The sequence below is a fragment of the Hyla sarda genome, chromosome 1 (assembly GCF_029499605.1).
Source record: "Hyla sarda isolate aHylSar1 chromosome 1, aHylSar1.hap1, whole genome shotgun sequence".
Lineage (NCBI taxonomy): Eukaryota > Metazoa > Chordata > Amphibia > Anura > Hylidae > Hyla > Hyla sarda.
Window position 1 is genome coordinate 209564800 of NC_079189.1, and position 12040 is coordinate 209576839.

Genomic DNA, 12040 nt, shown 5'->3' on the forward strand with positions numbered 1-12040 from the left:
TATGTGTCACATCGGCAAGGATAAATATGGCCCTGAGCTAGCAAAAACCTCTGTCCCTGCCTTTTGGGGTACCCACATCCTTTAAGTAAAACTGTCAGCTTGCTCCCCCCGCAATAACCAGCGGTACTGGCTGTGCAGGAGACGCTGATCAGTTTGATGCCTACGGTGCCTGGATCGCCAGGCTGTTCGGCCGAAATTGTCGTTTTTCCGTATATGGTAATTAGGTGCTAACTGGCACTCTGACATTAGTGGCTACCAGATGCAGTGCCGCCCAGCTCATCAATACTCCACCCCTCCCTCCGCCTCTCCCTCTTCATTACAGAGCGGGGAGAAGAGGGAGAGGCGAAGGGAGGGGAGGAATATTGATGAGCTGTGCGGCCACTGACATCAGAGTGCCAGTTACCTTGCCTGTGCCAGTTAGCACCTAATTAGCATATATGGAAAAAGGAAGATTTCGGCCGGGCAGATGCGGCCACAGTAGGCATCAAACTGATCAGCATCCCCTGCAGTAGCCAGTACTGCTGGTTAGTGCGGGGGGAGCAAGCTGACAGTTTTCCTTTTAATAGGATGGCCCAAACCATGGTTCCTGTCCTTACCCTACTAAAGTGCTGGGTGTAGCAATGTCAAAGTAATAAAGAAACACAGTACAAAAGTCAGGGATAAGATCAGGACACAATGGGTAAACGTGAAACTGAACAGCAAACAGGACGAACACAGGAAGCACCAAATAAATGTATAAGCAACATCAAACTAGCCGGGTCTGTAACAGAGATAGAGGCGAAGTACAGAAGCAGTAAGCAAAAAGAGTATTCAGAGAACAAGCCAAGAATAAATGCAGGTAAACCAGGAGATACCATCACAAAGCCAATTGCAAGGAATGATCCAATATTCCAGGCAAGGAACACTGGAGTGAGTATAAATAGCCATCCCTAGAGTATAAATAGCCATCCAAGGCCTGGATGCTATTGGATCAGGCTCCCCACCCTCACATAGGTCTGGGTGTGTCACAGCTGAGGGGCATCGCTAGGGTAAAAATTGATGTCTGCTGCATATACAGTACAAAACTGAACTGCTGGAACCTGGAAAAGGCACGGTGTGACATTATGGTTTGAATTATACCTGACATTTAGATTATAAAATACAGATACTTGTATCTGTCATATTGTAGTTCAGAAAATACAGCATATTTTTTCTCATGAAACATATTGCAAAGTTCAGTTTTCTATATTAAATCATAACATTATAAACAGGACCATGCAAGGATGGCCATATATAAGGCCATATATAAGTCATTTCTGCTATGGAGGGCAGCCTGTAACAGCAGGTTCTTTGTAATTCTTAGTAAAATTTTCCTTTACACGCAGCATTTTTAGCTTTCAGAAGTATGTGTTTTGGACTATGTACATAAGAGTAAGAGTTTCCCAATAGTGTGGAGGAATATGTAAACATAGAACTGTAGTGCCTCAACTAATATATCTGTAGTTAAAATTTGCTCCTCCAATTCAATGCCTTCTGCCAGTCATAGTCCTTGGACAAGTTTTAAAAGAAATACATTCTACACATAAGCAATATACTACTGTATATGCTATACTGAAGAACAGGCAGTGGCGTGCAGTCAGTACTTTGTTGTTGATTTATGTCCAATTGCAAACTGATAGTGCCAACATCTTGTGTCACATTTTATTTGAAGAAACTATGTTTCTATGAACTTAAATTATGACTTATCAGATAGCGTTCTGACAAATGGTTTGGGTCCTCTTCCTTCAAGATGACAAGTATGCTTATTTATTCATCTAAATACAGGCAACATGGTTCCATACCATAAGACTTTGATTGCCCCTGAAAGGTATCATGTTGTAGTCTGCTGCAATATTTATCCTGATAACAGGAAAATCTATTCTATCTTAAAGGAGTACTCCGGCGCGCACTTTTTTCATTCTATCCCGTCCGGGCTGCAAAATAAAAGAAAACACACTTTCTCTTACCTGCCAACGAGCCCCCGGAGCTCCGGTACAGGTGTTCGGTCCCCGGGCTGTATTCTTCTTACTTCCTGTTAGCCCGGCACGTCACACAGAGCTTCAGCCAATCACTGGCCGAGGTGGGACATTGCTGCGGCCGGTGATAGGCTGAAGCTCTGTGTGACGTGCCGGGCTAACAGGAAGTAAGAAGAATACAGCCCGGGGACTGAACACCTGTACCTGAGCTCCGGGGGCTCGTTGGCAGGTAAGATAAAGTGTGTTTTCTTTTATTTTGCAGCCCGGACGGGATAAAATTAAAAAAGTGCGCGCTGGACTACTCCTTTAACCCCTTAAGGACCGGGGTTTTTTCCATTTTGCATGTTCGTTTTTTGCTCCTTGCCTTTAAAAAATCATAACTCTTAAAATTTTCCACCTAAAAATCCATATGATTGCTTATTTTTTGCGCCACCAATTCTACTTTGTAATGACGTCAGTCATTTTGCCCAAAAATCTACGGTGCAACGGAAAATAAAATCATTGTGCGACAAAATTGAAAAAAACCCGCTGTTTTGTAAATTTGGGGGGCTTCCGTTTCTACGTAGTAAATTTTTCGGTAAAAATGACACCTTATATTTATTCTGTAGGTCCATACGATTAAAATGATACCCTACTTATATAGGTTGGATTTTGTCGTACTTCTGGAAAAAATCATAACTACATGCAGGAAAATTAATACTTTAAAATTGTCATCTTCTGACCCCTATAACATTTTTATTTTTCTGTGTATGGGGCGGTATGAGGGCTCATTTTTTGCGCCGTGATCTGAAGTTTTTATTGGTACCATTTTTGCATTGATAGGACTTATTGATCGCTTTTTATTCATTTTTAAATTATATAAAAAGTGACCAAAAATGCACTATTTTGGACTTTGGAATTTTTTTGCGCGGACGCCATTGACCGAGCGGTTTAATTAATGATATATTTTTATAATTCGGACATTTCCGTACGCGGTGATACCATATATGTTTTTTTTTATTTTTATTTACACTGTTTTTTTTTTATGGGAAAAGGGGGGTGATTCAAACTTTTAATAGGGGTGGGGTTAAATGATATTCATTCACTTTTTTTTGCAGTGTTATAGCTCCCATAGGGACCTATAACACTGCACACACTGATCTTTATCATTGATCACTGGTTTCTCATAGGAAACCAGTGATTGATGATTCTGCCGCATGACTGGATCTCAGGCACTGAGCAGTCATTCGGCGATCGGACAGCGAGGAGACAGGTAGGGGCCCTCCCGCTGTCCTGTAAGCTGTTCGGGATGCCGCGATTTCGCCGCAGCTATCCCGAACAGCCCACTGAGTTAACCGGCAGCTTTCACTTTCGCTTTTAGCCGCACGTCTCAGCTCTGAGCGCGCGGCTAAAGGGTTAATAGGGCGCGGCGCCGCGATCGGCGCTGCGCGCTATTAGCGGCGGGTCCCGGCTTCACTATGACGCCGGGCCCGCCATGATATGATGCGGGGTTACCGTGTAACCCCGCGTTATACCACTGGAGCAGAACCAAGGACGTACCTGTACGTCCTTGGTCCTTAAGGGGTTAAAAAGGGAAAAAACAATGGTGGCTCTGGCTTCACAGCAAAGGTACTGCTAAAATCTAATCTTTAACAGTGTAAATTAAAATGTGGAGAAAAAATAGTAGCATAAAGGAAACTGATTTTAGCAGTACCTTTGCTGTGAAGCCGGATCCACCGTTGCTTTTTCCCATGTCTACACGGGCAGGGGGCCCACTTCTTCCGAGCTCCAGCGTTGCAAGCAAGCCTTCACACTACTGGTCCTTGTGGTGAGTGAGCTGTGTTGCTTACCCTTTCTTTCTGTGTATCTTAAAAAGGACCTGTGGCCTTGATTTAAAAAAAAAAAATAAATTCAAATAAAAACTTGCACCTTCATGATCCATAGAGACACCACTTAGGAAATTCAGGCACTTTTTATTATTATTTTTTGTTGGGCCTATCATTCCCTAGTTATTAATGCCATTTATTTCAGCCTTGATATGCTACAGAGAGTTAAGATTCAGTAAAGAGGTAATCATTGCTCAGTTTTTTTTAGAAGGCAGAACAGTGGTGACCACCTCTTTGGTTTTGTAGGTCCTCATTAGCATATTGGGCATTAAACTCACAAATATTTTTTTTAATTGTCTGAATTTATGGAACAGCATCTTCACATGGATCATGACTACACAAGGTCTTTGAAGTCACAGGTCCTTTACAATTCGATTAAATCTGCTATCTTTTGTTAAGGTCAAAATAATAAAAAGCCATAAATCCTATAAAAAGAGGACTCATGGGGGGCCAGGATGAAGAGAGCCTAAATAATACTGTGCTTGGCAGAGGTATTCATCATCTATATAAACCATGTATAAAAGTAACTGCTTCCTTATGATAAAAATTACACTACATTTATTGTTTCCCATAATCAGTCTTTTACTTCAACATTGCCATTTCAACCTAAATGTTTTTAAAGGCATTTTCCAGTGTTTTACTAAAATTCATATTCTGCTAAGGTAGGTAAAAGCCCCGGTAGCTCCCATTCTGCTCTGTGTAGTTCCCCGATATTCTGTCTTATTGCTTCTAAGATGGGACACCACTTTTCCCAGTGATTGGCTTACTGGGCAGATTCTGCACCAAGCACTCATCCTGGTAGCAGAAAAAAGACAGAAGATCGGAGGACCGGACAAAGCCGGATTGGAGCTGCGGGTGACCAGAGCTAGGTAAGTTTAGTTTTTTTTTTCCTCCACCAGCAAAATATCGATTTCCGCAAAATGCTGGATAACCAGTTTAATTTGTTCACATGATTTGGTGCAGGTTCTACCTCAGCATCTTCTAGACATTTATGTCTCATAGACATGTCTCACAGAAGAGAGTCTAGCCCCTTAAGGACGCAGCCCTTTTTCACCTTAAAGGGTAGCTCCCACCATCCTATTTTTTTTTTTTTTGCTAGCCCGTTTCCCCATCCCCCCCGCCCCCCACACTACGGCACTAGCCCGTTCCCTCTCCCCCCCCACGCCCCGCATACCCCGTTCCCTCATTACACTTGCAGTTACTGCAGAGTCCGGCAGCGGGCGTGCAGGGACAGCGGCGGCAACGAGGCGGCGGCGATGTGCGGGAGGAGTGGCCTCCCAGCCAGTGGCCGGGGAGCCAATGCGCTCGGTCCCGCCTGTCTGATTGACAGGCAGGGAGCGAGTGCAGCCTAACTGAAAAAGGACTGATTGCCACTCCAAAATCAGTCCTTTTTCAGTAGCCAGTTTTTAAATGTAAATTAAACCTTTTTAATGAAAAAAATAATAATAAAGTATATTAGAGATATGTTGTAGTACATAAGTACTACAACATATCATAAAATAAAGTTGGCGACAGTGCCCATTTAAGGACTGAGCCCTTTTTCGCAATTCTGACCACCCTCGCTTTACGAATTAATAACGCGAAAACGCTTTTACTGAATATTCTGATTCTGATTCTTGGTGGTATATTTTCGGCGTTACTTGCATCCTTTTTTGGTGAAAAATCCCAAAAATTTTGAAAATTTAGCATTTTTCTAACTTTGAAGCTCTCTAATTGTAAGGAAAATGGATATTCCAAATAAATTTTATTTTTATTCACAAATATAATATGTCCACTTTATGTTGGCATCATAAAATGGACATATTTTTGCTTTTTGAAAAAATTTGAGGAGTTCAAAGTAGAGCAGCAATTTTCAAAAATGTCATGAAAATTGCTAAATCTGAAGGGACAGATGTTACAGAGCTACAACTCCCAGCATGCCTGGGCAGTCCAGGCATGCTGAGAGTTGTAGTTTGGCAACATCTGGAGGGCTACCATTTGGGCACCACTGTAACAGTGGTCTCCAAACTGTGACCCTCCAGATGTTGCAAAACTACAACTCCCAGCATGCCCAGACAGCTTTTGGCGGTCTGGGCATGCTGGGAGTTGCAGTTTGGCCTTCCTAGTGGTTGTCACAGTAAAGATCACTTTACTTTCACTTTCAATTCCACCCCCCCCCCCCCACCGTAGTTTCCCTACCTGAGCCAGGATCCAGCAGTCTCCAGCAAAGATCGGGTGTCCCTAGGCATATTCTCCTCCAGGTACTAGCCTCCATCTTCTGTCCATGTTCCCCTCGACATCCAGGGGTGGGCAGAACGGGGGGTTGCCATGGCAACCCACTGTCCTGCTCTGCCATTTGTCAGAATAAGTTCTGACCAATGGCAGGGGATAGGAGGAGATTGCAGCACTGCGACCTCACTCCTAGCCTCAGGATGATCGGGGCTGTCCCTGACAGCTCCGATCTTCGCTATTTTCTGGGTGATTGGGTCACCAGAGACCCGATCAGCCCGGAATAGCAGAAAATTGCATGTCTGAATTGACATGCGATTTTCTGCGATCGCCGACATGGGGGGGTCGGGATCCCTGCTGAATGAATTCAGCAGGCATTCTGGTCTGGTCCCCAACCGGCTAGCGGCGGGGACCGGAATTCCCTTAAGGACTCGGGATGCAGGGCGTATGCAGCTGCCTAGAGAACAACGGCCTTCTGTACCCCACCGGCCTGCTTTTTGCCACCATAACTAGTTAGGAAGTGAAAAACAACAAATCTGTGCAGAGGAAAAGTGCAATTGCCTGCACTTTCCTATAAAGTAACTAAAAAGTATTCTGCCACATACCATCCCAATGGAGGCCAAAAGGACACTCCTTGGGCCTTCATCTGGTTAGTGGGGGCCTATGGCTACATTCAGAATAATCACTGAGGGGGAGTTGCCCGTAGCAACTAATCATACTGCTTCTTACATTCCTAACAAGGCCTCTGAAAAATGAAAGAAGCGAGCTGATTGGTTGCTATGGGCAACTGGAAAACTTTGCTTTCAGCGCATACAGCAAATATTCTCACCCAAACACAATGTGAACACAACCTTATCTAGATATTACTGATAACCCAATCTCTATTGCCTAAATAATAGAAAATATCCGAATCTTACATTTCTTAAAATTATTGATCTGTTTGTCCTACTTACAGACATTTAATACAATTTTGACTCTTGTGATCTAGTGTACAGATGTAATCCTGTAGTGGTACATAAAAATTTCCTCGCAAAAAGGACCTTGAAGTGTTTGTTATTGCATTGTTTTTATATAATGAATGTTGTAATTCAGTTTTCAGCTATTTCTTTAGTACAGGGATCTTTCTACATTACATGAGTTCAGTTATTCAGGTTCTTTGATGGAAATAACATATCCCTTTTCATTTGTTTCATAACAGATGCCATTATAAAACATATGTCAGGCAGAATAGTATAGCAGACTATATTATTATGCCTATTAAAAACAACAGAAACCTGATAGAACACCATTTTGAACAGAGCCTAAATGTATACATTTCTGCAGCTATAGAAAGTCTGAACAATTATTAGACCAGTCTAAAGGCCAGACAATGAAACATTCTTAAAAGGGGTACTCCGCTGGAAAACATTTTTTTCTCAATCAACTGGTACCAGAATGTTAAACAGATTTGTAAATTACTTCTATTTAAAAAAAAATCTTAATCCTTCCAGTACTTATCAGCTGTTACATGCTCCACAGGAAATTATTTTCTTTTTGAATTTCTTTTCTGTCTGACCACAGTGCTCTCTGCTGACACCTCTGTCCATTTTAGGAACTGTACAGAGTAGAAGCAAATCCCCATTGCAAACCTCTCATGCTCTGGACAGTTCCTGATATGGTCAGAGGTGTCAGCAGAAAGCACTGTGGTCAGACAGAAAATAAATTCTAAAAGAAAAGAACTTCCTGTGGATCATGCAGCAGCTGATAAGTACTGGAAGGATTAAGATTTTTTAGTGGAAGTGGAGTACCCCTTTAAGACATCATAGGGCCAGGTTCAGGAAACCAGGTTGAAGTATTCTTATTAGGTTCAAACAGAAAATGGGAGCACAAAATAAATCTTTCACCTCTTTTAACTTAAAGTGTTCCTGTTGTTAACAAAAACTTATATAATGTAGATAATAACATTATATTTATAGTTGTAATATACATTTGTTGAAAAATGTGTATATTTCTGGGTTAACAAATGTCCCTGCAGCTACTGCCTATGTGTCTCTGTGAGGAGACCAAATACAGGAAGTTTTGGCGGGACAAGCCGGGCTCTGCGCAGGCTGTTTGCTTGTCAATTAGCCTGCTGTGTGAGCCGGAGCGTGTCATAGAGCCTCACTACACAGAACCCTGCTTGTCCTCAGTGCACAGAGCGCTTCTTGTCATTGGTTCACAGAGCCCTGCTTTCCTCAGTGCACAGAGCCCTGCTTGTCCTCAGTACACAGAGCCTTGCTTGTCCTAGGTGCTCAGAGCCCTGCTTGTCCTCAGCCCTGCTTGTCCTCGGTGCACAGAGTCCTGCTTGTCCTCAGTGTACAGAGCCCTGCTTGTCCTCAGTGCACAGAGCCCTGCTTGTCCTCAGTGCACAGAGCCCTGCTTGTCCTCAGTGTACAGAGCCCTGCTTGTCCTCAGTGTACAGAGCCCTGCTTGTCCTCAGTGTACAGAGCCCTGCTTGTCCTCAGTGCACAGAGCCCTGCTTGTCCTCAGTGCACAGAGCCCTGCTTGTCCTCAGTGTACAGAGCCCTGCTTGTCCTCAGTGCACAGAGCCCTGCTTGTCCTCAGTGCACAGAGCCCTGCTTGTCCTCAGTGCACAGAGCCCTGCTTGTCCTCAGTGCAGAGAGCCCTGCTTGTCCTCAGTGCACAGAGCCCTGCTTGTCCTCAGAGTACAGAGCCCTGCTTGTCCTCAGTGCAGAGCCCTGCTTGTTCTTAGTGCACAGAGCCCTGCTTGTCCTCAGTGCACAGAGCCCTGCTTGTCCTCAGTGCACAGAGCCCCGCTTGTCCTCAGTGTACAGAGCCCTGCCTGTCCTCAGTGCACAGAGCCCTGCTTGTCCTCACTGCACAGAGCCCTGCTTGTCCTCAGTGCACAGAGCCCTGCTTGTCCTCAGTGCACAGAGCCCTGCTTGTCCTCAGTGCACAGAGCCCTGCTTGTCCTCAGTGCACAGAGCCCTGCTTGTCCTCAGTGCACAGAGCCCTGCTTGTCCTCAGTGTACAGAGCCCTGCTTGTCCTCTCTGCACAGAGCCCTGCTTGTCCTCAGTGTAAAGAGACCTACTTGTCCCGCCCACACTTCCCGTATTTGGTCTCCTCACAGAGACAAACAGGCAATAGCTGCAGGGACAAAAATATACGCAGTTTTTTAACCAATGTATATTACAAATATACATATATTGTTATTTTCTACATTATATAAAAGTTTTTGCTTATGAGAGGTACACTTTGAAACAAGATTTGTGAGACAGTCTTTTACTTCCTTATCGCTATGGTTCACATCAGGTCCTACTTTTTACCAGTTGTCAGAGCAGATCTCCTCTTCCCTTCTCCTCACTGTAATTCCAGCAAGCAGGATACGATTAAAAGGAAAGCACAGAGGTTGTATGTACTGGGTCCCCAACACCTTAGGGACTTTGGTAATCTTTACTACTTACTTTGCTCAAACCAGCTTTCAATCTAGTCGTGATCTAAAGCCCCATTTACATCAAATGTTTGGGAAAAAGGGATGGCAACATTGAGCCCAACATGTTTCCAGAGGGCCCTCTGACTTAAATGGGTCGAACGTAGTTAAAATGTGTCTATGTTCAGTACATTTTCCAGACTGTACTGTGTCTGCCTGGGACTAAGAAACATTGTATACCACAATTAAACTTTGTTTAGCCCATTAAAATCTATAAGCCTGCTGGGAACATATGTTGGCATCCTTTTTTTAACAGGTTGCTGTTTTATAGCCCAATGTATGCTCCAAAATGTGAAGTGAATGGTGCGTCAAAGAAAACAGTTGTTATGCAGCAGATGCTAGACCCTTCCCCTAAGTGCCTTATCATTCACCTTTGGTGGCTATTATTGTTTATATAATACTGTAAATGATGTAAGCCATTTTCCTTTTGGGCCTCCAACTCTTACTGATCCTGCCTAAGAAAAAATGTTAAAAATTTTTTTTAAAAAAAGCCAGACGTCCAAAAATTGCTAGCTCAGATGTTCCTAAAATTCCCTTAGATGTATGTGTGGCCACCTCTCATATAATTGCTACCTTTCCTATAAGTGGCAGATTTGTGTTGCCAATCTCTGCTTATATAGAAACAACTTGTGTGTGAAAGAAACAGAGCTGATGACCCGGTCAGCCATGTGAGTTTTGTGTAGTAATATTACATCATTCCTGGCTACAGAGTCATTAAACAGTTTCATCGGCCTCTTTCAACAGGAAAACAATTAAGCAAGCGGTGCCAAAAAGAGATCAAGTTACTGGAAAATGAAATTTGCAAGTATCTTATAATCACATTATTTCATTGACTATTGCATCTATTATGTTGCTTATTATTATTACTACAGCTTTAAGTTTAATTTTAATAGTAACACTGAAGGCATTTACATTGCATGGCACTGCATTAAAGGATACTCTTACCCCAACATTTTTCACCTTAATGTTTACTTGGGGTTATGGCTGCTGTGTTTGGCTGGATTTTTTCTACCAGATGCTTTCCAACTAGTTGTTCTTCTCACCTGTAGCAAAAGCATCAGTCTGTATGTCTTTAAGCAGACTGTGGACATGGACAGGGGTTAGTATAATCAAAAATTTTCCTCACTCTTGTTTCAGGGGAATAAGACCAATGGCTGTACTGTTGAGGTAGAAAATATCCATACTAATATAAGCCACTGCAGTCCATATTTGGGGTTTAAAAGCTTTCCTGTTAATGTGCCCTAGAGATATGTATCAAATGTATATATTTTTATATATATATATTTTTATATAAATTTTTGCTCATGGGAGCTGGCAATGGCTTTAAAGGGGTACTCCTCTGGAAACCTTTTTTTTTTTTTTAAATCAACTGGTGCCAGAAAGTTAAACAGATTTGTAAATTACTTATATTAAAAAATCATAATCCTTCCAGTACTTTTTAAGGGCTTTACACTACAGAGGAAATGCTATTCTTTTTGGATTTCTCTTCTGTCACGATCACAGTGTTCTCTGCTGACCTCTACTGTCCATTTTAGGAACTGTCCAGAGCAGGAGAAAGTCCCCATAGAAAACATATGCTGCAGAGGTCAGCAGAGAGCACAGTGGTCGTGGCAGAAGAGAAATCCAAAAAGAAAACAGGTTCCTCTGTAGTATACAGCCTCTAAAAAGTACTGGAAGGATAAAAAATGTTTTATAGAAGTATTTTACAAATCTGTTTAACTTTCTGGCACCAGTTGATTTAAAAGAAAGTTTTCCACGGGAGTACCCCTTTAAAATCTATGTTAGTTTTGCTTCGGGCTTCTAAAACTAGTGTTTATAAATAGATTTGACTTAGTGAATTGTACAGCTAGGAGGATTGCAAAAAGGAAATCTCTAGCTTTTAACACCTTGTCATTTTTTTGGTCCAAATTCATTTTCTAACAATATTGTTTTAACAGTTGAAGGTTTGTTTTTTATGGGCACAGAATATACCAAGCCTTCTTAAAGGCGTACTTTGGTGGTAAACAACTTTTTCTAATCAACTGGTACCAGAAAGTTAAACAGATTTGTAAATTACTTCAGAGTAAAGTCTCATCCTGTAAGTGCAATGTAGAACAGTCTAAAACTTGCCTCACACCTCTGAGCCTTGCACGTGCCACTAGAAACAGAGAACCAGTTTACTTAAGGGGCCTACAAGACTACAATTACAAGAAGTGCCACTTCTTAAGTCTGTTAAATTACTACAGGACTTTGACAGTGACAAGTTACAAGTTACTTTTCAACTTCCATACTGTAGTACTACATCTCAAGCCTGTATTATTACAAGAGTCTACTTCTGTATTAGATCTGCAACATCAGTAAAGAGAAAGCTGTTATCTATAAATACTGTTTTTTTTTAGCTATTTATTTCGTGGAGCTTTGATATGGATAGCAGCTTTATTGAAGTAGTGGTTAGTGGGAACTGTCATCTGACTCTAGGGGTGCCCCCTTCCCATGTACTCCATGTACTTCCCATGTAATTTTT

At 42.3% G+C, this 12040-nt stretch overlaps 1 protein-coding gene across 5 annotated transcripts in view; it reads left to right on the forward strand.

Moving 5' to 3' along the window:
- Positions 1–12040, forward strand: part of ADAMTS3 (ADAM metallopeptidase with thrombospondin type 1 motif 3) — a 224222-nt gene that overhangs the window by 174436 nt on the left and 37746 nt on the right. For 2 of the 5 annotated variants that reach the window (XM_056567992.1, XM_056567973.1), the window contains exon 16: positions 10282–10338. The exons of the other annotated variants lie outside the window; for them this stretch is intronic. In XM_056567992.1, coding sequence (XP_056423967.1) covers positions 10282–10338 — 57 coding nt within the window. The remainder of the gene's footprint in view (positions 1–10281; positions 10339–12040) is intronic. 5 annotated transcript variants of the gene reach the window in all.